The sequence below is a fragment of the Dipodomys spectabilis genome, unplaced genomic scaffold, assembly GCF_019054845.1.
Source record: "Dipodomys spectabilis isolate Male_0828 unplaced genomic scaffold, ASM1905484v1 ptg000067l, whole genome shotgun sequence".
NCBI lineage: Eukaryota > Metazoa > Chordata > Mammalia > Rodentia > Heteromyidae > Dipodomys > Dipodomys spectabilis.
Genome location: NW_024870744.1, coordinates 8,066,975 through 8,091,930, shown reverse-complemented (window position 1 = coordinate 8,091,930; position 24,956 = coordinate 8,066,975). Strand labels below are relative to the sequence as shown.

The window sequence follows — 24,956 nt, the reverse complement described above, 5'->3', positions numbered from 1 at the left end:
CTTGTATTTGAGTTTTCCTTGAGTTTTCAAAGTTTTCACTTGTGTTTACCTGCAGTTATTGTTTTTTAATCTGTAATGTGTTTGTTTTCTTTCTTTCTTTTTTTTTTTTTTTTTTTGGGGTTTAATCATGGGGCCTGAACTCTGGGCCTGGATGCTGTCCCTCAGCTCTTCAGCGCAAGGCTAGCACTCACCACTTGAGCCACAGCGCCACTTCCGGCTTCTTTTTGCTTATGTGGTGCTGAGGAATCGAACCCAGGGCCTCATGCATGCAAGGCAAGTGCCCTACTACTGAGCCACCTTTCCAGCCCTGTTTCTTTCTTTTTAAGACATCTTACTCACATACCATAAATTGGTCCATACTGGCATAATTCATTGAGTGTTTTGTAATATTCAGAGTTGTGCAACCACCATGAAAGCAAGGCCATATTCTTTCTCAGGCCCCCCCTTTCCTTGGCCCTCCTTTCCTTTCCCCGCGGCCCCGGCTCTCGGCCACCACTCATCTTTTATGTCTCAGTGACCTGGTCTGACATTTTCCAAAAATGGAGCTCTGCTCTATCTGGTTGGTGACTGCCTTTTTTCCTGATGTTTGTGACGCTCACCCACAATGCCGGGTGTGTTGGGGCTCACTCCTCTTCATTGCAGGTGGTATGCATTGCCTAGCGAGTCCACATTTTATTTACTGCTGGCTAGTTGATGGACATTTGGGTTATTTTCACTTTTTGACTACTGTAAATCATGTTTCTAGGAATGCACCATTAGTTTTTGTGTGGATCTGTGTTTCCATTTGTCTTGGCTGCTTGCCTAGGGGTGGGATTGCTGGGTCATATGGTAATGCTGTTTGCCCAAAGTAGCTGCACCGTTGAATGTTCCAGCTCTTTGTTATCTGTTTTTCTGTCCCTCTCCCAACACCCTCCCCCCTCTATGGCACCCTGGGACTGGTTCTGTGCACCTTACTCAGTCTGCCACTGAACTGTGTTCCTGTTGCTCATGCTGGTTTTGACTTTCAATGTTCTCTTTCTTTCTCTCTCTCTCTCCCCTTCCCTCCCTCCCTCCCTCCCTCCCTCCTTCCCTCCTTCCCTCCTTCCTTCCTTCTTTCCTTCCTTCCTTCCTTCCTTCCCTCCCTCCCTCCCTCCCCCCTCCCTTCCTTCCCTCCCCCCCTCCCTCCCTCCCTCCCTCCCTCCCTCTCTGTTGTGGGGCTTAAACTCTGGGCCTGGGCACTGTCCCTCAGCTCTTCAGTTCAAGGCTAGCACTCAACCATTTGAGCCACAGCACCACTTCTGGTTTTCTGGTGGTTCATTGGAGATAAGAGTCTCACGGACTTTCTTGCCCAGGCTGACTTTGGACTACGATCCTCAGGTCCTCTGAGTGGCTAGGATTGCAGGGGTGAGCACTGGTGCCACTCACTTCTCACTGTTTCATGGGGTGATTGAAGTCATCCATTTCCAGGCACGTTGTTTGGAGAGTGCACTTTGCTTTGTCATTGACATTGACGTTGTCTTTGTTAGTGTTGATAGAGCTGCATGCAAACCACACCAGAAATAAGATGAGTATATTCTTCCTTAGACCTCAGTTTCTTTTTAGCCTTTTCTTTCCTTTCTTTCCTGTTATTGGGGTTTGCACACAGGGCCCCATGCGTGCTGGGCTGGCACTCCATCATGTGAGCCACACCTCCAGGCCAGCTTTTTGCTAGTCATTTTGGAGATAGAATCTCCCAGACTTTCTGTAAACGTTGGGCCACCGTCCTCTGGCTTTCAGCTCTTGTGAATTCAGTCGATTGTAGACACATGGGTTGAGTTATCAGTTCCCTTCTCTTCCACTGGTCTTGGTCCGTGTGACTGGCTGACTGCTTGTTGGTACTGGGGTTTGAACTCAGGGCCTCACATTTGCTAGACAGGTGCTCTACCACTTGAATCAATCTGCCAGCCCTTTTTGGGTTTTGTTATTTTTGAGGTAGGGTCTGACATTACTGTAGCCTGAGCAGGCCTTGACTCTGTTCTCCTTTGTGTGTACTTTGTTGCTTGAATAAGCATATAATATACCACTGTGTCTGCTCTCGACAAATGTTGAGAGTCCCAAGAACTCTTTCTATGCAGGCTGGCCTCGAATCTCTATCCCCTGGTCTCTGCCTCCCAAGTTAGCGAGGATGGCGGACGTGAGCCGCCTTGCCTGGCTCTAAGCCTGCTTCTGTATGAGCAGCACTTGGGATAGCTGAGACTAGGTGTGTGAGTAGTGGCCTTGCTCCCCCTGCTAGGTGCGGGGCTGGTTTGCACCTTCCTGGCGGTGGGGCTGGGCCGAGCAGGAGGCTGGGCTAGAGAGCCTGGAGAGCAGTGCCGGCCAACCATGGACTCCCGCGGACTCCCGCGGACAGCGCGGCCTTCCCTTCCACTCTTCCGTCTACTTATTTCAACCGTTTTACCATTTTCAGGGTTTATACGTTTTATACTTCCATTGTGTTCCGTTAAATCCTAAGGACGCTGTCCGTTCTGGTGTCAGTATTCATGGACTTGTTGGGTTAATTTCACCCTCACGGGCGCCCGGCTGTGTTTTTTTACGCACCGTGTGGACCTCACATTCTGCAGCCTTGCTGCGCTCGCTCGTCTGTAGTTCCAGTAGTTTTTAGTGGACTCCTTAGGATTTTCTGAGTGTGGGGTCGCTTGTCTACGCATAGTGCCGCTTTCTTCCCACTCGTGTGCTTCTGTTTGTTTTCTGTACTGACTGCCGGGGCTGTGGCGTGACTTGGGGGCATGCGGTCTTCCCAGGAGGCCGTGCCAGGGGCTGGGGGTGGGGGGCGGCTCGGAGGGGGCACTTTCCTGCCCCCCACCCACGAAAAGCAAAAGACAATTGGCCCTGAGGCCCAGGGCTGCGGGGACGCCTCTGCCTCCTTCCGAGTTGGCCGCGTCCTCGTGAGCGGGCTCTCCCTTTGCTGTTCAGCACAGACTTCAGCATGAGTGGGGTGAAGGGGTGTGCCAGCGGGCAGGCCTGGTGTGGGGGGAGCGGGCTGGCCTGGCGTGGAGGGAGCGGGCTGGCCCGGCGTGGAGGGAGCGGGCAGGCCTGGCGTGGAGGGAGCGGGCAGGCCTGGCGTGGAGGGAGTGGTGGCCTGGCGTGGAGGGAGCGGGCAGGCCCGGCGTGGAGGGAGCGGGCAGGCCTGGCGTGGAGGGAGCGGGTGGCCCGGCGTGGAGGGAGTAGGGTGGCCCGGCGTGGAGGGAGCAGGCAGGTCCGGCGTGGAGGGAGCAGGCAGGTCCGGCGTGGAGGGAGCGGGCAGGCCTGGCGTGGGGGGAGCGGGTGGCCTGGCGTGGGGGGAGCGGGCAGGCCTGGCGTGGAGGGAGCGGGTGGCCTGGCGTGGAGGGAGTGGTGGCCTGGTGTGGGGGGAGCAGGTAGGCCTGGCGTGGGGGGAGCGGGTGGCCTGGCGTGGGGGGAGCGGGCAGGCCTGGCATGGGGGGAGCGGGTGGCCTGGCGTGGGGGGAGCGAGGAGGCCTGGCGTGGAGGGAGCGGGTGGCCTGGCGTGGAGGGAGTGGTGGCCTGGTGTGGGGGGAGCAGGTAGGCCTGGCGTGGGGGGAGCGGGTGGCCTGGCGTGGGGGGAGCGGGCAGGCCTGGCATGGGGGGAGCGGGTGGCCTGGCGTGGGGGGAGCGGGTGGCCTGGCGTGGAGGGAGTGGTGGCCTGGCGTGGGGGGAGTAGGTAGGCCTGGCGTGGGGGGGAGCGGGGAGACCTGGGGTGGAGGGAGCAGGTGGCCGCAGGGTTTGAACCCATGCCCTGCACGTGGCAGGCAGGCACTTCCACCTCTTAGCCGCACTTCCCACCCATGGTAGTAGTCTTAAAAACTCTTCATTAAGCCAGGTGCCATCGGCGCATGCCGACAAGCTTAGCTGCTCAGGAGGCTGAGATCTGAGAACTGAGGCTCAACCCCAGCCTGGGCAGACAAAATTATAACATCCTTATCTTCAGTAAACCAGCAAAAAGCCAGAACTGGAGGCATAGTTTAAGTGGGAGAGTGCCACCGGTTAAGCAGAAAAGGCCAAGTGAAAGTGTGGTTCCTGAGTTTCAGACCAGTACTAGTATCAAAAAGCAAAAGCCAATGCAGTTATCTACTTGCCAACCAGAAGCCAGCTCTTTGAAGAGATTTTGTATCTAGTGAGAATACCCTCCCAAGAAAGGGAAGAGGGGGTGAGGGGGGCGGCTGTCTCTGCTCCACGTGGCTCTGTTCTAGGTCTCTTCCACATGTCTCTGATCCAGGACTCTGTTCCACGTGGCTCTGTTCTAGGACTCTTCCACATGCCTCTGTTCTAGCTCTGCTCCACATGTCTCTGTTCTAGGTCTCTGGCCCACGTGTCTGTTCTAGCTCTCTGTTCCATATGTCTCTGATCTAGATCTCTGTTCCACATGCCTCTGTTCTAGGTCTCTCTTCCACATGTCTCTGATCTAGGTCTCTTCCACGTGTCTCTGATCTAGGTCTCTGCTCCACGTGTCTCTGCTGTAGGTGTGTGGGGCACCGGAGCTGCAGGTCAGGTCAGAGGTAATGGGAAGCAGCCCAGCTCCCGGCAGGGGCAGGGGGCTTGCCTTCTGCATTGGAAGTCCAGTGTCAGGGACTGTCCTGGGCCCCTCTTCCCAGACTCTGCCTCCTGGCTCACAGATGGCAGGACACTGGTACTGAGGTGTGGCAGGGTGGAGCCATGGTTTCACAGCTGGCCATCAACCAGAAACAAAAACAGCCTCAGAAAGAAAATAAGCCATAGTAAGGTGGACAGGGAGGGCTGGGGATAGCCCAGGACGTGGCTGGCCTGGGCTGGGTGTCCACGGGCAGGAGGGCAGCCTGCCTTCTGTGCACTGCTTTGCAGACAAGGCCCTCTGGACGCCCACCCACAGCGGGTGTTGAGAACGTTGTGGTGCCAGCCTGGCCGGGCCACACACACCTGCCGCTTAGCTCCGCAGGAGGCCTGCATTGTGGCCAGGAGGTTAAGACAAAGACTTGTGCAAATATAATGTGCGTGTGCACGGGATAGGGTGCACAGGGAAGTTGCTGGTGGGCAGCGTCCTGGGTGGGAGCCCCGGCACTGAGAATACACGGACGCGGGCCGCCTCCGCCTGCAGGAGATTCTGCAGCAAAGCCACACGTGAACGTGGATGTTTGTGAGCAGACGGACAGCCCGAGTGTATAACAAGCCAGATCATCCCGGAGACCGTGCTTCGTGGCTGGCTGGCCCCTGGTGTGAGGGGAGGGGCCCACTCTTCCTGCACCCTGGACTGCTTTTGTTGTTGCTTTCATTGGACTTTATTGTGTATCCTAAGCTGGCCTTGATCTCCCAATCCTCCCACCTTAGCCTCATCAGTGCTGAGATTACAGGTGGGTGCCATCATGGCTGGCTGGCTCATCATCATTTTTTGTTGTTGTTGTTGTTGGTTCTGGGCCTAAACTCTGGGTCTGGGCACTGTCCCTCAGCTCTTCAGCTCAAAGCAAGCATTCTACCACTTGAGCCATAGCACCACTTCTGTCTTTTTCTGCTTCATGTGGTGCTGAGGAATCGAACCCAGGGCCTCATGCATGCAAGGCATGCCTACCACTGAGCCACCTTCCCAGCCCCCTCATCATCAATTTTTAAGTTTTTTTTTTTTTTGTTGTTGTTGTTGTTTTTGTTGGTCATGGGGCTTGAACTCTGGGCCTGGGCACTGTCCCTAAGCTCTTCAGCTCAAGGCGAGCGCTCTACCATTTGAGCCATAGCACCACTTCCAATTTTTAAGTTTTTTTTTTTGGGGGGGTCCATTCGTGGGGCCTGAACTCTGGGCCTGGGCGCTGTCCCTCAGCTCTTCAGCTCAAGGCTAGCGCTCTACCACTTGAGCCACAGCGCCACTTCTGGCTTTTTTCTTTTTGCTTATGTGGTACTGAGGAATCGAACCCAGGGCCTCATGGGCCTCATGCATGCAAGGCAAGCGTTCTACCACTGAGCCACCTTCCCAGCCCCCTCATCATCAATTTTTCAATTTTTTTGTTGTTGTTGTTTTTGTTGATCATTGGGCTTGAACTCGGCCTGGGCACTGTCCCTAAGCTCTTCAGCTCAAGGCGAGCACTCTACCACTTGAGCCATAGCACCATTTCCAATTTTTAAGTATTTTTTTAAAGAACAGTTTGCCAGCTGGGCACCAGTGGCTCACACCTATAACCCTAGCTACTCAGGAGGCTGAGATTCAAGGACCAGAGTTCAAAGCCAGCCAAGGCAGGAAAGCCCATGAGACTATTATCTCTCTTACCTCTAAACCAGAAGTGGTACTGTGTCTCAAAGCATTATCCTTGAGCAAAAGAGCTCAGGGACAGCACTCAGGCCCTGAGTTCAAGCCCCATGACCTCTACTAACAAAAAATTTGGTTTTGTATGTCCCAGGCCCTCCTCTTGCCTTCCTCTCTGTTTGTCTGTGCTGGGCTCGTCTAGCCGGAAGAGTGTCCCTCTTACCCTGTCCCTGTCCCCGTCCCTGTGTGGGTACGGCTGGGGTTAAGCTGGAACCTCCTCTCCTAGCCTCGTGACCAGCTGCCCAGCTCTGATCCCTTCTCCTCCCTTTCTCTGCTCTTGTGGACTCCACTCTTCTCTACCTCCTGCCGAGTGCCAGGGACCCTCCACGCTCTGAGCAGGCCAGGAGTGTGGTTCTGCAGGGTGCACAGGACGGGGGACACTGGAGAGCCGTGCCCCTGCATGGTGGTCACGGAGAGCACGGTGGTCAGTGGTGACCAGAGGTCCGGGGGTGTGCTTGTGAGAGACTCTTGAGGTGCCCTGGCCTGGGGCGTCGGGAGCCCTTGCCTCCCCTCTGGCTGGCAGGAGGCCACTCTGGCATCTGGAAGAATGTGAACCCTTGGGTCCCTGACCCTGGGAGCCCTGGGGGACTCAGGAGAGAAGCGAGGTGGGCCGGGCCTGCGCAGGAGAAGAGCCACGGCACTCCCCTCGTCCCACCCCATGACATGTGACATGTGGCCACAGGCCAGGGGACGCCCCTTCTGTGTGTAGACGCCTTTTGTGTGTAGACTGTTCCCTCGCTGAGTCTCAGAGTCAGCTGAGAGGCTGGGGAGCATGTTGTGGTGAAGGGCAGTAGGCATCTGAATGGCTGGTACTGGCAGGGGGGATGGTCAGGGGAAGGCTGGGTCTGGGCCTGTGGTAGTGAATCCCTGCTTCAGGCCTGAGGATCTTCTGGGTACTCAGTGCCCGCTTGTGGTGTTCCCAAAAGTGACCCATGTCCTTTGATGTGACAGCTGTGAGTGTCGTGGAGGGCCAGGGTCCCTGGAGGGCCCTGGCTTTGGGAGCCAGCAGGCTTGGGTCTGATTCTTTGACACCCCCCCCCCATACCATGGTCGATCTTTAGTCGTGGGGCTGGGTGCTGTCCCTGAGCTCTTCAGCTCAAGGCGAGCCTCTACTGCTTGAACCAGTGTCACTTCTGGTTTTCTGGTGGTTCATTGGAGATAAGAGTCTCATGGGCTTTCCTGCCCAGGTTGGCTTTGAACCGTGACCCTCAGATCTCTGCCTCCTGAATAGCTGGGATGATAGGCAGGAGCCACTGGTGCCCGGCCCCCAGATCTTTTTAAGTCTTGGTCACGACTTCCTGCACTCTCGCTGTCACCGTGAGTGGCTGGTGAAGGCTCTGTCCACACCTGCTGGAATATGGCCATAGACGCGAGGGAAGCTGGGGACCGAGCCCGAGGGAGGGCAGTGAGGGGGGCTTGCCTTCCGGAAGGAGTCGCTGGCTGCCACTGTTTGCTAAGGGAATTCCCCAGACCATAAAGTTGTGAAAGCCCTGGTTTGATTTAAGGTCTTTATTTTTCATATCAGTAATTAGCTTTTACGGGGCTAGCTTACAGCAGGTCCAGGGTGGGGCCGGCTGCTCCCCTTGCTGCCGGGGAGGGGGCAGGACTCCCCCCCCCCCCCCCCCCCCCGATCTGCAGGAGAGCTCCTGGAGACCGGGGTTTGCGGTTAATACTCCTGCACTGGAGCTCGAGGACCGTTACGTGCAGCTTTTATTCGGCCCCCAGGATTCGTGCTGCGTTATCCGTATTTCCTTTAATTTGTGGGATTTCTAGTAAATGGGCTTAAAAATAGTTCTGGGCGTGCTGCCAGGGCAGATGCGGGCAGCGGCATCTCCGAGCCTCCCGCCCCAGCAGTGAGGCGGGTAACCCCGCATCACTGAGGCCCGTGCCTCCCACAGGTACCCCAGAGAAGCAGGGTGCAGCACCCCACTCCTGGACCCGGGATCGGGTTAGATCGTAGTCCTAGCTGAGGAACAGAAGCAGGATCAGCCGGGACGTGTGCCTGGTGCCCAGGGGTTGGGGAGCAGGGGCTTGCTGGAGGCAAGGCCGGGCGGAGGGCAGAGGGCGGAGGGCCGAGGAGGCCCCACACAACACGGAGGCCCCGGGCCTGTGGCTGTGCTTGGTGGGAGGAGGGACACGCTTCTCCCCCATTATCTAAGAGGTCTCAACAAGCGCTTGCTCCTAAGTATCTGGGCCATGCCCCGAACGGCCAGGATACCTGCAGCCATCGGGTCCCTCCGGGCCTGGCTTCCTGGCCGGCGCCGGCTCCTCTTGCGCTGCTCTTTCTCCGCAGCTCCACCTGTGTCTGAGGCCTCTTCTGCACCAGTTGTGCCTTTGTTGGCTGACCTGGAGTGTCCTCTGGCACTTGCTCCAGACAGGCCTGGATAGGAGTCCAACACGCATTGTGGTCTCTTGTCCAGCCCCAGGCCTCTGGCTCAGCCTGCCGGCCAGGGGTAGGCGTGGACGCGGCTGAGGCCCCCAGGGTGAGCTCCGCGGAGCCCCGGGTGAGCTGCTATTCACTGGACCTGGGGCTGGCTGTGGCAGCTCTGTGCAGGGGTCTGCGGAGCAGCCCCACCGCTGGTCTCTGCTCTGTTCCCGTCCAGAGCCTTCCATCCTGTTAGGCCCCTGTGCTGTGTCGCCCGCAGAGCCGCTTTCTTAGGGGAGCAGGTCTTCAGGGCTGAGGCAGACCCCAGACCTTGTCCTGCCCCAGGCCCCTCTCCTGGGCTTGGAGTGCCACCTGGGCCTCCTCTATCTCGCTTATTTTCTGTCACAGAGCAGACTCGGGCACTGCCCTGGAAAGAGCAGGGGGCAGAATTCTAGAATCTTCCCTGCCATGGAAATCAAATCCTGATGGTGGAGGAAGTCAAAGTCCGGGTGTGCATGTCCCCAGAGTTAAGTGCCCAGATCCCCCTCTGATAGAGGTGTCTGCTGCTCCCAGCTGGGCCCCCCAGGTCTGGCCCCGAGGGGGGCTGGGGTGGCATCCAGGCAGGGGGAGCCCATGAGAGCAGGGGCAGGCAGGACAGAGGCCAGGTGGCCCTCAAGTTCACCCCGTGGTGCCCAGTAGGCTTTGGCTCCTGGGGTGAGCGTCAGGGAGGTTGATGTCCCTGAGATCTAGTGGCTCCTCTGGGTCACTGTCAGCAGCAGCCACCTCACGGGGGCGTGGGGGTTGGGGGGGGGGGGTCCGCTTTGCCTCCCTTTCCTGCCGGCAGCTGATTTAGTGCTTCTGTGTCGGCCTGATTTACATTAGAGTTTTAAGCATAATTAGAAATGCAGGGGATCTTTGTGTCTTACCTCGCCTCCGACTATTTATGGCATGATATGCAGATGAGGAGAGCTATGAATATTAACGATCGTGTGCGGGGAAGTGGCTGTCTGTAATGAGTGGGTGACCCACTGCCCAGCACGCACCTGCTGCGTGTCTCCCCACCCCCTGCCCGCGGCCGGACCGGCACCCACGCATGCCCAGGGTCAAGGTGGCAGGCTGCTTTGGGACCTCTGGCAGGCCCGAGAAGGACAGGACACGGGGTGAGGGCCGGCTGCCCCTACCCGGGGCTGGGAGCCGGGCACCCGGGCTTCAGAAGGGGAGGGTGGAGGGGCCGGCGTGCGCGGGAGCTGGTGCTAGCTTTTTAAGTTATTAAATGATGCCCAAGGGAGACACTCTTCAAGCGTACATTATTTAAATTACAAATACGGGTGAGGGAGACTGTCGGCTCTTCTCAAAACAGTGCTGTGTTCTTCGGAAGCCTTCTGGAAGTGTTGGGCGGCTTGTGGAGCGTTGCAGAGTGCTGGGACGTGGCGGGTCTGCAGGGCGGAGATGGGGGGGGTGGGGGGGTCATCTCTGCTTCCTGCCTTCCCCGTCCTGCCAGTGCTGCTCTGAGCTCTGCCGCCTGCTTGCCGTGGTCCCCAGTGGGTGGCCTCGCCGGGGTCACAGACCTTGAACTGGACACTTGGCAGCACTGACCTCCAGGTGCGGAGCTGCTGGAGGGGTGGCCTGTGGGGGGGAGGAGCTGCCGGACGCCTCGCCCGGCCCCACCCCACCTGGTGGTCCCAGGCTGCTGGGTCGGGTTGCCAGTGTCGTCCTCGGCTGTGGGGATAAATCAGGATGCGGTTGGGGGACCCACACCATCATGCCATCTCCCTACCGCTGTTGTCCCCTCTCTCTGAGGACCGATGCAGGCCAGCAAGGGGGTTAGATGGATGGGCAAGTTTTAAATGTGCAGATTCTGGCACACTGCCCTTCCCCTAGAAAGAAGAGAGAGAGAGACAGAGCGCTTCCAGGCAAACATTTGTTAGTGCAGTTAAAACCAGCTTTTATGGTTGATGATGTCCACGCCTGTGGCGGGTGGAGGCTGCCCAGGGCCCCTAGAAGGAAAGGCCCTTGCCAGGACTCAAACCAGCAGTCCAGCTCCTCCCACTCCTCCTCTGGGTGATCTCAGGGTGCTTAGCAGGGTGGGCTCACACCATGACCTGACACTGGGGGGGGGGTAAGGTGGTCTGCCCTCTGCAGCTGAGCCCTGGGACCACGGGCCCTGGGCCTGTTCTGATCCAGTGGCTTCCAGCACTGAAATTAGCCTCGGTGGGGGTGGGGGGATAGGGAGGGGCCTCTGTACCTCAGAATCCTCAGTCATACTACCCAGAAGATAGTGGGTGCCCTGGCAGTGGGCCTCACCCTGCAGCTTTTATCTGTTTGCCCCGCTCCTTGCAGGCGGCTAGCTAGTGATCCCATTAGCAGCAAGGCCTGGGCTGCCCAGAGCGCCCGATGGTGTCTTAAAAGTTTAATGCGAACCTCGGGGCCAAACCTGAGGCCTCGCCCGGCTCCCTGGGGACTAGAGCTCTCCCAGCTAGCAGCCTGCACCTTGGAAGAGTTAGCCTGTAGGCCCTGCTTGCTCCACTGTCTCGGGACAAAACTTAGTGTGTTGAAGGGGGCAGGGGCAGGGGCAGGGGCAGACCGGGACCTGTGCCATGATTGAAAGCCGTTGCCCTGCCCACGCAAGCCCCCGCTCCGCTCTGCTCCTGGAGCCCTACACTCCTGTGTGTGCCTGGCGGCCTGGGGCACATCATGCCCTGGGCTCCACACCTCATGAGCATGCACGCGGGGAGGCTGCCTTGCAGACCACTATGTTCTCTGTGAGCCAGCCGGGCTCAGGGCTACCCCTGGGCGGGGCTGCCTCAGGAATGGGCTGTCTCCCACAGGGTGTCTTCCTCCTTCCTCTGCAGCTGTGGTGATGGCTGTGCGTTTACCAAGGCCCAGAGCCTCTTATTAGATTGGTAAAATTAAATCCTGCAAAATAATTTTACTTAATTTAATTTATCTCTCCTCTCTTTCTCTTGCCGCTAGCAGCAATCCTGCGGATGCTGAATGCCACCCTCCTTGCTTAGTGCCAAGAGCAGGGGGAGTTCAGGATTGGCAATGGGGGGAGGTTCTTCCCGACCCTGGACCCAAGATGCCCTGGAGGTCTGGGCTGTGTGGCTCTTCCTTTGGCCACCTCAGGGACGCCCTTGGGAGGACCCTGTATATGCTCAGCGCAGCTACCTGTGTCTCCCTGTGGAAGTAGAGTGTTGGGACCAGGTGTGCCCAGATTGCCATGCGGCTGGTGGGCATCTGTGCTTGAGCCCTGCCTCTGCATGCAAGCCAGCTTGTCGCACTACCCCCCATTTCCTCCCATCCCCCTCCACAAGGCCCCCCCCAACCACCTGGAGATAATGCTGCTCCCCGGGGGGGCCATGGGACCCAGCCCCCCTGGGCTGCTGACAAAGACTCCCCAAATTCTCATATCCGTCCTTCCTTATCCTGGGATGGTCCCTGGTGGTAGGCGTGGCGGTAGGTGTGAGGTGGGTTTGTTCTGTTCTTAAGGGCCTCCGGAGGGCAGCTTCCTCCCTGCCGTGCAGGTGCTGGGCGGATGGCTGGGGTAAACAAGCTAAGAAGTCTTCCATTTGCAGTCCCACCAGCAGGTGGGTGGGATACAGGAAGCACAACCACGGAGGGAACAATGGGTGGCTTTGTTTGGAGAGCAAAAAGGGGGAAACTGAGTCACAGTAGGGTGTGGAGGTCACTGAGCAGGTGAGACAGCCCCCAGGCCGTCCGCTGGGTCCCAGCGCCGGCCCACCGAGGCCCACAGCCCGCCCAGCCTGAGGTCAGCCTCTGCTCGCCCTGCTTTCCCAGCCCTGGGAGCGAACGCCAAACCTTTATTTTATTCTTTTCTCCTAAAGTTCAGCTTTGTTCTCGCCCCAGCCGAGGCTTCTAAGAAAGCAACCTAACACCAGCTCCGGTCCTGTTCTCTCGGGCCGCTGCGGGCCGGCCGTGCCAGCACAGGTGGCCTGAGGACAAGGTGGCAAAGGCACCGGCTTGTCCTGGGTCCCAGGGGACGCACTCCGCCCTGCCGCCTTCTGGGGAATAAAGGCTCCTTCTCTGGCTGAGCTGCTCGGGCCTTGCCGTGGGCACCTGTGCCCCCACCCCCGCCCCCCACCAGCTCACAGCCAGTCACAGACACCTCCCATCAATGCCGTGGGCTGGAGCCAGGCATTACAGACACCTCTGCGTTCTGTCTCGGGAGCGGTGATGGGCGTGGAGGAGAGGCTGGAACTGCAGTGTGGCCCGCAGGCTGCGGCTGCCATGTCGGGAGGGACAGGCTGTGGGATCCTCACCCTGTCCCCTAGCCTGGCTGCAGGCCAGCCTTGTCCCCCCGCACCCAGGCCCCTGGGGCCAGAGTGCTTTGGCTGGTTTTTACTCCCTCTGGCCAGATCAGGTCACACATCCTGGCAGGAGAGCGCCCGGCCTGCCTGCTGAGGCCCACCTGACCCTGGGCTAAGGCCGTCTTGCAGAAGAAGCCAGTGGCTATTTGGGAGTGTCCCTGTGTAGAGCTGCACATCCGTGAAGGGGACTTTGAGGTCCCTCCCTCCCTCTGTGCTGCATGTCCCTGAACAGCACCACCCCTCCCCCACTCGGGCCCTGGGCACACTGGGCCTTGCTGAGTGTCTGAGGGCCACCTGGCGGGCCTCCGGGAGGAAGCGGGAACCAGCACGCTCACGAGGGTGGGGGCCTGAAGGTGATCCAGCCCTGCCTCTCCCCCACGCCCGAGAGACCCTATAAGGGCGAGACGCTGGAACCCTGAGGCTGGGCCCCCTTACTGAGAAGTTGGTCCGTTGAGAGGCGCTGCCTGGCAGAGATGGGAGGGTGAGGGTGGTGTGGGGAAACTTCTGGAACTGGCCTTGCTGGCCTGGAACCCCGGCCTGCAGGGAACCTGGCCCCAGGCCCCATGGGGAAGGGAGGAGGGTCAGCTCGCTGGCTCTTTCCTGTCCGCTCGTCTCTCCGCCCACTTGGTGCTCCACCTGTGCTCGCTTGCTCCCTTCCTCGCTTTGCTGCCCACTGTCCATCCCGCGGCCCCCGGCCCCGCGCCCTGGCCCCCCTGCCCAGCCTCCAGTCCCCTGGAAGAGTTAGGCTGGCGGCAGCTCTGTGCCCGGCAGACTGTTTGGAATAGTTTAAATGCTTTGACACCGGTCTGAGCGGGATGGAAGGCAGGCAGTTTACTGGGTAATTCATATGCAAAACTGCACTATAAATTTCCAGGCTGTCTCAGTTGCTGTGGCTCCGCGAAGCGTTTCTCCGCGTACAGTACAGTATTTCTGCCATCTTTGTTTGCATTGCAGTGAGTCATCAAAAGTCTGTCTTGCACCAACACCCGGAGCCGTGCATTCCTCTGGCACCAACGCGCCACTGTTTTTAAAGCCGGGGCTGGGAGCTGGCATTTACTTCAGCTCCCAAATCAAAGGCGGCTATTCATTCCCCAGAGCTGCCTGAATGTTTGTCTGCATCCGGCCGCTTCATTGAGATGCTGTGCGCTGCCCGGGAGCGCCGGCCTGGGTGCAGCTGAGCTGCGGCCGCCTAGCCCAGCGCCCGGCCCCCCCCCTCGCCCAGCTCCTCAGCCCTCCCACCCTGGGGCTCCTGCTCCTTGCTGCATTCCCGGAGCAGCGGGCTGGCGTGCGGAGAGTCTGCCCTGCCAGGCTGCGCGGGCGGTGTCGGCGGCCCGCCGGCCACCGCCGCGGAAGGTAGGTCTTCCTAGCGGGCTGGCGCCTCCGGGCCAGGCCGGCAACTTCTCTGCAGCGGGGGGCACTGCAGGCCAGGCCTCTCCAGCGCTGCGCCCACCTTCCCAACTCCCGCTGCGGGCTGGCTCCGCCCTCCTCCGCGGCGGCCCGCGCCTGCACTTTCCTCCCGCGGGACACAGCGGCCCTTTGTGCAGCCTGCAGAGTTGGGCCAGTGCCTTCTGCCCCCCCCCCCCCCTGCCCCCAAGCAGAGTCTGTACCTGATAGATAAACAGTGCCGCCCGCCCCACCCGCCGGCCGGCCTCCTGAAACCCCTGCAGCTACCTGGGGTGGGATCCTGCCAACAGGGGTTAATCTGTGTTTGGGAGTGGGGGGCGCGGGAGAGCGTCCTGTGAAGGGCTGCAGGCTGCGCCAGGCTCCAGCTCCAACTCCTGTTCTGCCGAGTGTCCCTGAGGACGCAGACCTGGGTCTGGGCTGCCCCTGCGGGGGGTGGGGGGGGTGGGCAGAGGGGCCGGCAGCACCCCAGTCGCTCTGCATGGTGGGCGGTCCCTCCCCAGCAGGAAAGAGTGGAAGAGGTACGGTGTCCTGAAAGCCATGCCCCTAGCCCCGGAGGCTCCAGGCTGGGCAGGGAACGCAGGAGGGGAGCAGGGGACTGCTGGGACAGCTGCTCAGAGGAGATCAGGAGAACCAACCGGAAACTGAGCACTTCCCAGAGACCTCCTGGCCCTGGGATGGCCCCTCCCCCAGAAGGCATCCATGTGAGGGGACGGTTTCCCTTTTTCCTGCCTTGGTCCGGTCTTGACTTCTGAGGGGGGTGGGGCTTGGGCCATGCCAGCTGGGGGCGGGGGATGGTCTCAGAGCAGCCCGGCTCTGCAAGGGGGTACTCCTGCCCTGGTCCTCAGCCGGGTTCAGATTCTGGGACCTCCCTGGTCTGGACATACCCTTGGCAGGAAGATGTTCTCTGCTCCTTGCAGAGGGCAGGGGAGGGGACGGCCCTTGGAGACTGTCCACTGGGCCGGAGCATTTGTCCATCAGTGGCTGATGAGCTGTCCCCTTACAGATGTGCCCCACCCGATCCGCCCCCCGCTGAGTCTGAGGCCCGCCCGCCACGCCGCCCGCCATGTCTCAGATGCTGCACATCGAGATCCCCAACTTCGGGAACACAGTCCTCGGCTGCCTCAACGAGCAGCGTCTCCTGGGCCTCTACTGCGATGTGTCCATTGTGGTCAAGGGCCAGGCCTTCAAGGCCCACCGGGCCGTCCTGGCCGCCAGCAGTCTCTACTTCCGTGACCTGTTCAGCGGCAACAGCAAGAGTGCGTTCGAGCTGCCCGGCACGGTGCCGCCGGCCTGCTTCCAGCAGATCCTGTCCTTCTGCTACACGGGCAAGCTCACCATGGCAGCCAGCGAGCAGCTCGTGGTCATGTACACGGCGGGCTTCCTGCAGATCCAGCACATTGTGGAGCGGGGCACAGACCTCATGTTCAAGGTGAGCTCGCCCCACTGTGACTCCCAGACTGCCATGATTGAGGATGCCAGCTCCGAGCCCCAGAGCCCCTGCACCCAGCCGCAGCCAGCCGCCACCGCTGCCGCCTACATCGCATCCCCGTCCGTGCCCATCCCGCTGCTGACCCGGGTCAAGCATGAAGCCATGGAGCTGCCTCCGGCTACCGGCCCAGGCCTGGCTCCCAAGCGCCCACTGGAGACAGGGCCCCGGGACGGCGTGCCCATGGCTCTGGGGGCCACAGGGGCAGCCGGCACAGCCCCTCTCAAGCTGCCCCGAGTCTCGTATTACGGGGTGCCCAGCCTGGCCACCCTGGTCCCCAGCATCCAGCAGGTGCCCTACCCCCAGGGGGAGCGGACCAGTCCAGGGGCCAGCAGCCTGCCCACCACCGACAGCCCCACCTCCTATCACAATGAGGAGGACGAGGAGGACGACGAGGCCTATGACACCATGGTGGAGGAGCAGTACGGCCAGATGTACATCAAGGCCACGGGCAGCTATGCAGGTAATCAGAGCCAGGGCCTGGCCCCGTGCTGCTCACCGCACAGCTGCAGCCGCGGGGCTGGCGGGGGGGAGTTGGTGGGAATGGAGACATGATGAGCAGGATGTCCATCACCCAGCTTGCACCTGACATGGTGTGAGATGATGGGTCACGAGTCCTGTGGTCTGCAGCCTGTGCCCCGTCTGGCACTGGGCAGATGAGGAAAGCGAGGATCTCAGTGAACCAGTGCTCACCAGCGGTCACTCCTTGCTGGGGACCTCACGTTCCCTGTCTCGGAAGAGCCTATTTCTATGTGCATGGTGTTCCTTCCCTTCATCTTCAGTCTTCTTCCAGGATACCCTCTGCACAGCCCCTCCCCCCTCCAGCATGACCTTGGCCAGGGCTGTCAGCCTGGTCGGAGTTGGGCAGTGTCAGGTCTTCTGGGGGCGGGTGGCGTCCGGTGGCTTGTATAATACTCCTGCCCCTTGGTGCTGGGACACTGAAGCCCCTCCTGCCCTGGGCAGGCTTTTCGCAGGGCTGGGGTGGGGTAGTGGCCATGAGGAGGCTCTGTGGCGCCGACCCGTACAGCCAAGGTGGCCGTGCGGCGCTGAGCCCTCCATGGAGGTGCGCGGGCCGGCTCCCCAGTGCCCGGACAGCACCCCCCGAGCCCTGCCTGGTCCTGCCCATCCCTGCCCACCTTCAGGGGCTATACTGATGGTGCTGAGACACTGGAAAGGGACCACGGCCGCCCCGGTCTGCTCGCTGTGTGACTGTCTGGGTTTTCTTGCGGTTTTGCTCTTCAGCAAGCCCATAAGTGGGGCAGAGCAGGGGGTGTGTGGTTTCTTGGTTAGAATCTAGGTTGTTGGCAGCGATGTCGTGGTGTTGCTGGGTGTGCTAGGGGAAGGAGGCCATGGGGGGCAGCACCCAGTGCAGAGCTGCCCCGGGTCCTTTTGTGCTGGCCTGGCCTCATGGAAGGTCTCTCTCTGCCTCTCGGTCTGTCTCTGTCTCCTCAGTCTCCCTCCCTCCTTCTCCTCCTAGAAGCCCTTCCAGAGAGCCCTCTGCTGGATTCCCTGGAGGTGGGCAGGGTGCCCATCTCTGCGCTGGTACAGTCTCGTGTTCTTAGTTGCTTTTTCAATCAGCTCCCCTCTGGCACTATTTCCCACTTCAGCGAGGACAGGCCAGTGACCTCGGGTGTGAGCAATGACAGAGCAGCCCCCACCGAGGGACCACTTACAGAGGGTCAAGCATATCCAGCAAGTCAGAACCCCACCCCTGCTCTGCCTCTGCCATCCCACACCTCCGGGTCCCAGGCAGGATCCTCTGGCTTTGTGGCCAGAGCAGTGCCCTGCCTCTTTCTCCTTTCCTTCACCCTGCCCAACCCCCAGGATGTAGTGTAGGGCCAGGCTCCTTCTGGGCTGCCTGAGATCTCAAGGCTTCATGCTGGGTGGCGTCTGCCTGTCCACTGGCAAACCCAGCAGTCCAGTCACTGGCCTGGTGGTATAGTGTGGGACGTCAGCGTGGCCACCGTGGGGTGGGTGGGGATGGAACGCAGCTGCGTCAGGGTCTGCTCCCGAGGTCTACACCGTCTCCAGGCTCCTCCGGCACACCCGGTCCTCCAGACCCATTCATGGGGGCTGAGCTGAACATGGTTGGCGCAACAGACCGTAGAGGGACCTTGAGCAGTTAACAAGTGATGTTGGGGTGCTGTGACCACAGCCAGGCAGGCCCACTTGCAGGACTAGGCAGGGCGATGGGGCTCGTGGTCCATGTCCCCACACCCTGCCACCTGCTCTCTGCCCTAGCAGGTAGATGCTTGCAGCTGCCAGCCCTTGCTCTCTGGAGGTCTGAGGCAAAGGTCCTGCTGAGATTGTTAGCAGCTACACTTCCACGTGTAGCCACGTCACCGACAACGGCCAAGTGCTGCTCCCTTGCTCCCCGTCCCTTCCCCCTGGGAGACACGGCCCTGGCTCTGCCCTCTGTGCCCTGTACACTGCTCTCTGGGTCAGGAGAGGTGGCAGAGGCTGTGAGGACTGCCTGGGAGTAGGGGTGGTACTGACATGGGGCTGGGTGCTGGCAGAGTGCATGCAGGAGTGGGCCCAGCATGTGGGCATGGCACTCCCTACGCTGCCTGCCACGGCCCCTGGTGTTCACGGTGGGAGCCCCCACAGATACCTACCCCAGGTCTTCCTCACTCAGACTTGGCCGCCCCAGCACCACCCTCTCTCACAGGTGAGCGGGCCAGGCTGAGGGCCCAGGCCTGTAGAGAACACTGCAGCAGCAGGACTCCGTTTGTGGTAGTCTCACTCACAGCCCTCCACCCCTGGCAGCATGATTCAGTGGTTCTTACACCCAGCAGCTCCCTCTGCCCGTGGACACCAGCCCTGTGGGAGGCTGCTCCTGACAGTGGTCAGTTGGTGTTCTCAGAGAAGGGAGAAGGGCTGGACATGTCTGGGCAAATCCCCCTCTATCTTGTGGGCAGGGTCAGTATCACAGAATCAGGGCCCAGCCTACCTCCCCATGGGGCCCAGGGAGCAGCAGGTACCATTGTCTGGTCTAGGTAGAGGAGGCCCAAGAAATCCAAGCACTGGTGGGGGTAGTGCTGGCTGCTGGTGTGAGGGGTTCCCTCCTTTTAGAGAGCCAGCACCTTGTGATCGGGGCAAGGGCAAAGAAGGTGCCAGCCCCGGGATCCCTCCAGTGGTGTCTACCTACCTCAGCTTCTACTTGAGCAGGTGCAGGGCAGGACTCTGCTGCAGCCTCCAGGGGGCAAGGGAGCTTGCCCAAGCTGTGTACACCCTGAGTTTTCTTCTAGTGAAGCCAGCTTTGTTGAGATGTGATCCATCTACAATAAAATACACACACTTGAATCTCTCAGAGGCACTTCTGCCACCCCTGGTAGAGTCTTGGACCTTCCGCTTGCTCAGGTGGCTGCCGTGTGTGCTGTCAGCAGGATAGGAGTTGGCACTGTGCATGGGTCTCACTCCAGCGCCACGCTGTCCACATTGCTCTCTCCTCCTCCTTTTTGTGTCTATTGACAGTAAATGCTAAGTTCAAGTGCACTGGTCCATGACTTTGGTGCAACTTCAAGACAAGGAGCAGGTGTTTCCCCGGAAATGATACCTGGGTCCTCCTAGCCCCCACTTTGGTCTCAGGCAGCCACCAACCTGCTTTCTGTCTCCACGTTCGTAGAGTCTGTGATTGGGACTGTTGGGTCCAGAGACCACATGAGCTCACCATGTAAGGACATTACTTCATGGTCTGAATCCTTTCTTGTCATTCTCCCTTGGTGTGGACAGCCCCCCACCCCCTTTAGGGTTGTCACTTGTACACCCCTGAGCATACCACATGCAGGTCCCTTCCTACGGGGATAGGTCTGTTTCTTGTGGATAAGTAGCTGGGAGTGGAATTGCTGAGCGACACTCTGGTATGACTGAACTTCAGTTTGCCTCCCTCCCTCCCTGCTCCAGGCTCCTATCCTCAAAGCCCTGCACCTTGTGTGTGACTGGGTTTGATTCTAACCTACCTGGGGTGTAGTTCCTACTTGAGTTCCCTGGCGGCTGGGACTGTGAAGGATGGTTGAAAAAGTAACTTTCATTGTGATGCATTTCTTCAAATCTTTCACCTATTTTTTCAAAAGCGAGTTTTCAGAATTCCTAATCTAATTTACAAGTAAGTCTTTGGTCAAACATATGTATTACAAGTATTTCCTTCTAGTCCAGTGTGTTTTTCTTATTAATGGTGTCTTTCAAGGACCTGGAGTTTTAAATGTTGATGACCAATTAATGTTTTGTTTTTATGGCCAGTGCTTTTTGTGGTTGGAGGAAATATATGTCTCCCCAACAGTCAAACCTCTGTGTGTGTGTGTGTGTGTGTGTGTGTGTGTGTGTGTGTGTGTGTGTGTGTGTTTTGTAATAACCAGTGGGGGCCTTGCGCTGATGTCATTGCCCTGTGGGCTGGGTCACTCTCCCTACTCTGGTCTAGAAACAGTCAGGCAGGGCCAGTGGGAGGAGAGGTTGGGCAGGGGGTGACTTGAGGCAGGGCCAATAGGAGGAATAGCTATGGGAGTGGGGGCAGGGGCATAGCCTATAGGTAGGAAGGATGGTGGTAGTGGAGAAGACAGAAGAGGACAGAAGAGAGATGCGGGTGAAGAAAGAAGAGCGAGAGTGGCAAGAGGCCTACGGGAAGGTGAGAAGCCTTCGGAGAGGCCTTCAGAGAGGCCTGTGGTGAGGCCTGCACAGAAGGAAGAAGGGAGGAATAAAGATCAAGGTTGCCCCTTTGGAGATTTGGAGGTTTGCAGACCGACTAATAGGAGGTTTGCAGACTGATGAATAGGTTTGCGAATAAAGGTTGAGGCTGTCCTTGGAGCTTGGTCTAGCCTGCTGGTGGTTCTGGGTAGCTAGCCCAGGGCAAGGTGGTTGCAGGCCCTTTCTAGCGTAAATAAAATTCTTTTGTCATCTTTAACTGTGCCTCCATGGATTGTCTCGCTCCCAGGTCATAACATTTGGAGGCCCGAGTGAGATAATCCATCTGGACTGCATCAGGCCTTGGACCCCGGGAAACTCCCTCGTAGGTGAGTGCGTTGGCCCGCAGGGGACAGCTGCTGAGAGGTGATTCTCAGCCTTGAGGTTCCCAGAGCCTCCCTCGAGTGTCTGTTTCCCGAGGACCAACGTGGACAGGAGTCATTTGGAAACCCTCCAGGGGTGAGTCTGGGCAGGCCTGCCAGCCTGCATCTGGGAAGACTCAGTGAGGATGCAGTGTAAGTCTCCAGCCAGGATGAGTCGTTGCCTGCACCTCCTGGGGCTTCCTTGAGAGGCCATCTGGGACTTCTTCGAGAGGTTATCTGGACCTCCTCAGGAGGTCATCTGGGGCATTTGGGACATTAAGTATCTGTGGCTACTTGTCTGTGTGTGTTTGTCACTATTTCTATCTTTGTCCTGTATATACCTCTCCTTACTCCTTTTTTCCAGAATGGGAAAACAATGTCCTAAAGTTCTTTTTTTTTTTATTTGGGTCCGGTCGTGGGGCCTGAACTCTGGGCTTGGGCGCTGTCCCTCAGCTCTTCAGCTCAAGGCTAGCGCTCTACCACTTGAGCCACAACACCACTTCCGGCTTTTTTCTTTTTGCTTATGTGGTGCTGAGGAATTGAACCTAGGGCCTCAGGCATGCAAGGCAAGTGCTCTACCACTGAGCCACCTTTCCAGCCCCTGTCCTAAAGTTCTTGTAAGTGAAACTGTAACAGGAAAATCTCCCCAGTGTTACGGGATCCCTTGGGGCAAGACCCGCCTGTGTACTTTCCCCCTTATTCTGTGCCATCAGCGCCTCCCCCATACCAGAAGTTGTTCTTGTACCAGCCTGAGGTGGTAGGGGGTGGAACTGTCCCCTTACGACCCTTGAGACAGGAGCACGGGCGAGCCTCCTTTCTAGTGCACGTTCCCTTTACAACTAGGGACCTATATAACTGGAAACAGCAAAATCCATCCTTTTCTGAAAAACCTAGGGGCTCATCTCATTATCAGAGATGATATTTTTCATACACCAGCCCACCTGGGATGATTGCCAGCAACTTTTTTTTAAAAATAATTTTTTATTGAGATTAAGTGATTATATAAAGTTCACAAATTTCACAGTATTGTGAGATAGTGATACTTAAAGTCACAAACCCATTTAAACCTTCACAAGGCAAATTGTCATCATTGTGGTCTAAAAAGTTTGTGAATTCTATGAGCTTTGACAATACAGCTCTTTCTTCCACATGAGGTGATGTTCTTTCCTTTTGCTTAGTGTCAGCTGTTCCCTCCCTCCCATCGCGGCCCTTGAGTTGCTTAGTTGGTTTCCATCAATGTCGAGTGCAGCTGATGGACCCTTCTGTTGTATGTTTTCCCGTTTCCCTCTGATTCTGTGCGCTCCTCCTAGTTTCCCTCGGATGTGCATATATATATATATATACCATATATGTGGTCGAGAACATGGAGTCATTTAGTAATGATACGACAGGATGAGTGGAGGTCCTTTATATTTCTTGAGTCCTGTTTACTTTGTTATTTCTCCTTGCATTTTAGATTTAACATCCACATATCAGGGAGACCATGTGTCGTTTGTCTCTTTGCTCTTGGCTGACCTCACTCAACATGATTTCCCTGCAAATGCCATTATTTTGTCCTTTCTAATGGCTGCACAATATTCCATTGTATATAGGCATCACAGTTTTTGGATCCATTCATCTGTGGTGGGGCCTCTGGGTTGTTTCCATAGCCTGGCTATTGTGAACAGTGCTGCAGTGAACATGGAGGTGCATGTGTCCTTGTATCCTGGTTGCTGTTGTTCAGGAACAACATAGATGCCTAGGAGTGGTATGGCTGGGTCATAGGGGAGGTCAATAGTTAGCTTTCTGAGGACCCTCCAGACTGCTTTCCAAAGTGGATGTATAAGTGTACATTTCCACCAGCAGTGTAATAGGGTTCCTCTTTCTCCACATCCCCACCAGCATTTGTCGTTGGCTGACTTTAGGATGTGGGCCATTCTGACTGGGGTAAGGTGGTATCTCAGGGTTGTCTTTATTTGCATTTCCTTCACAAGCAGGGATGGTGAACATTTCCTCATGTGTTTCTTTGCTATTTTTATCTCTTCTTCTGAGAAGTCTCTCTTTAGTTCCCTTGCCCATTTACTAACTGATTTGTTGGGTTTGGGAGGGGTTAGTTTCTTGAGTTCCCTGCATATACTGGATATTAGGCCTGTGCAGATTTTTTTTTTTTCGGTTGTGGCTTGAACTCTGATCCTGGGTGCTAGCTCTCTACCACTTGAGCCACAGCACCACTGATATTAGGCCTTTATCTGATAGATTCCTGGTAAATATTTTTTCCCAACTAGCTGGCTCTTTCTAATTTGGTTGCTATGTCTTTAGCTGTGCAGCTTTTTATTTTAAGATAGTCCCATTTGTCAAGCCTCTCTCCATTTGTTGCGACCCTTGAACTCTGTTCAGGAAGTTCCTGCCTGTGCCTATAAGTTCAAGTGTCTCTGCTACTCTGTCCTTCAGTAGTTTCAGGTTTGATGTTAAGGTCTTTAATCCATTTTGAGTTGACGTTAGTGCATGGTGACAGGCTGGGATCCACTTTAATTTTATGCATGGGGCCACACAGTTTTCCCAGCACCAGTAGTTGAAGAGGCTGTGCTTCTTCCACTGTATGTCTTTGGCTCCTTTGTCAAATATCAGTATGTGATTTTATTTCTGAATCTTCTAATCTGTTCCATTGGTTTTCGGGTCTGTTTTTGTGCCAATACCAAGCTGTCTTTGTTATTATGGCTCTATAGTAGAGCTTGAAATCTGGTATCATGATCCCTCCTGCGTTGTTTCTTTTGTCTAGAATTGCTTTGGCTATTCTAGGTCTTTTGTTGTTCCATATGAATTTTTGGATTGTTTTCTCTATTTCAGTAAAGAACACCATTGGGATTTTGATGGGAATTGAATTTGAATTTGTATATTATTTTTGGCAGTATGGCCATTTTCACTATATTAATTCTGCCTATCCAAGAGCATGGAAGGTCTTTCCATTTCCAGGTGTCTATGATTTCTTTATAGTTTTCACTAAATAGTTCCTTTACATCTTTGGTTAGGTTAATTCCTATATATGTATATATACGTATACACACACACACACACACACACACACACACACACACACACAAAATGGGGTTGTTTCCTTGATTTCTCTTTCTTCTTGTACATGATTGTCAGCAACTTTTACAGGTGCTTTTCACTGGGAGGAAAGGGGGTGCATCCCGTGCGGTGCCTGGACGGCCGCCCTTGAACCAGGTGGTTCCCCACTGATGACCCAGTGGGTTCGGAGCGAGTCTTTCCCCTGACTCGCTCAAGCTGGGACTAGAACAGCGTTCGAGGTCAGGAGGCGCTCACCAGTGATGGCCAGACTCTGTTAGCAGGACACGGGCACGGATAGGAAGCCAACTCACTTATCTACGGTGAGTGAGACTGTGCAGCTCCCCAGTGAGTCCCCCGCTGCTTTTCTAGAAGTCTCTTTGAGGCCTGTAGGACTTACACGCCTGTAGATCCTGAGGATCAAAGAGCCCTAAATATGGCCTTTGTTACCCAGTCAGCTCCAGATATTAGAAAAAAGCTTCAAAGGTTGGAAGGTTTTGAGAGAAAGGCGTTATCTGAGCTGGTAGTGCTGAGCTGCCCAATGCGTGTTTGATAACAGAGATACCCTGGAAGAAAAAGAGTTAAAAAGGGCCGTTCAAGTTTTAGTAACAGCATAAGGACAGGGATCAAGAAACCCTCAGTGAAGATGGTATAACTCATTTGTAGATGCAGTGAGGAGCCTCTAGGACCAGACCAGTGTGCTGCTAGCAAACAAAATGGACATTGGAAAAAGGAATGTCCATGGAGGAGAAAGATGGGAAATGACGGTTAAGCAAGCACGTTAGTGACCTGGAGACTGTGTTCATATCTCCTGAGAAACATGGAAAAGAGCTCAGGGCTCTGAAATCCAACCTTGTTGAACTTAAAAATCAGCTCTCTGAACTTAGCAAAAAAGGTGGCAAAGAAAAAAAATCACACACTCCTGCTGAAGATGCAGACTTGAAGAAGACTGAACCTCCAGTACATGCCCGTCAAACCCACAGAGAGGTTAAAAGCGCACTGAACAGCA

The 24,956-nt window shown here is 56.9% G+C and overlaps 1 protein-coding gene across 1 annotated transcript in view; it reads left to right on the top strand.

Moving 5' to 3' along the window:
- Nacc2 (NACC family member 2) overlaps positions 1 to 24,956 on the top strand; it is a 73,170-nt gene that overhangs the window by 18,917 nt on the left and 29,297 nt on the right. The window contains exon 2 of the mRNA XM_042681165.1: positions 15,378 to 16,323. Within this exon, the coding sequence (XP_042537099.1) occupies positions 15,438 to 16,323 (886 nt within the window). The 5' untranslated portion in view covers positions 15,378 to 15,437. The remainder of the gene's footprint in view (positions 1 to 15,377; positions 16,324 to 24,956) is intronic.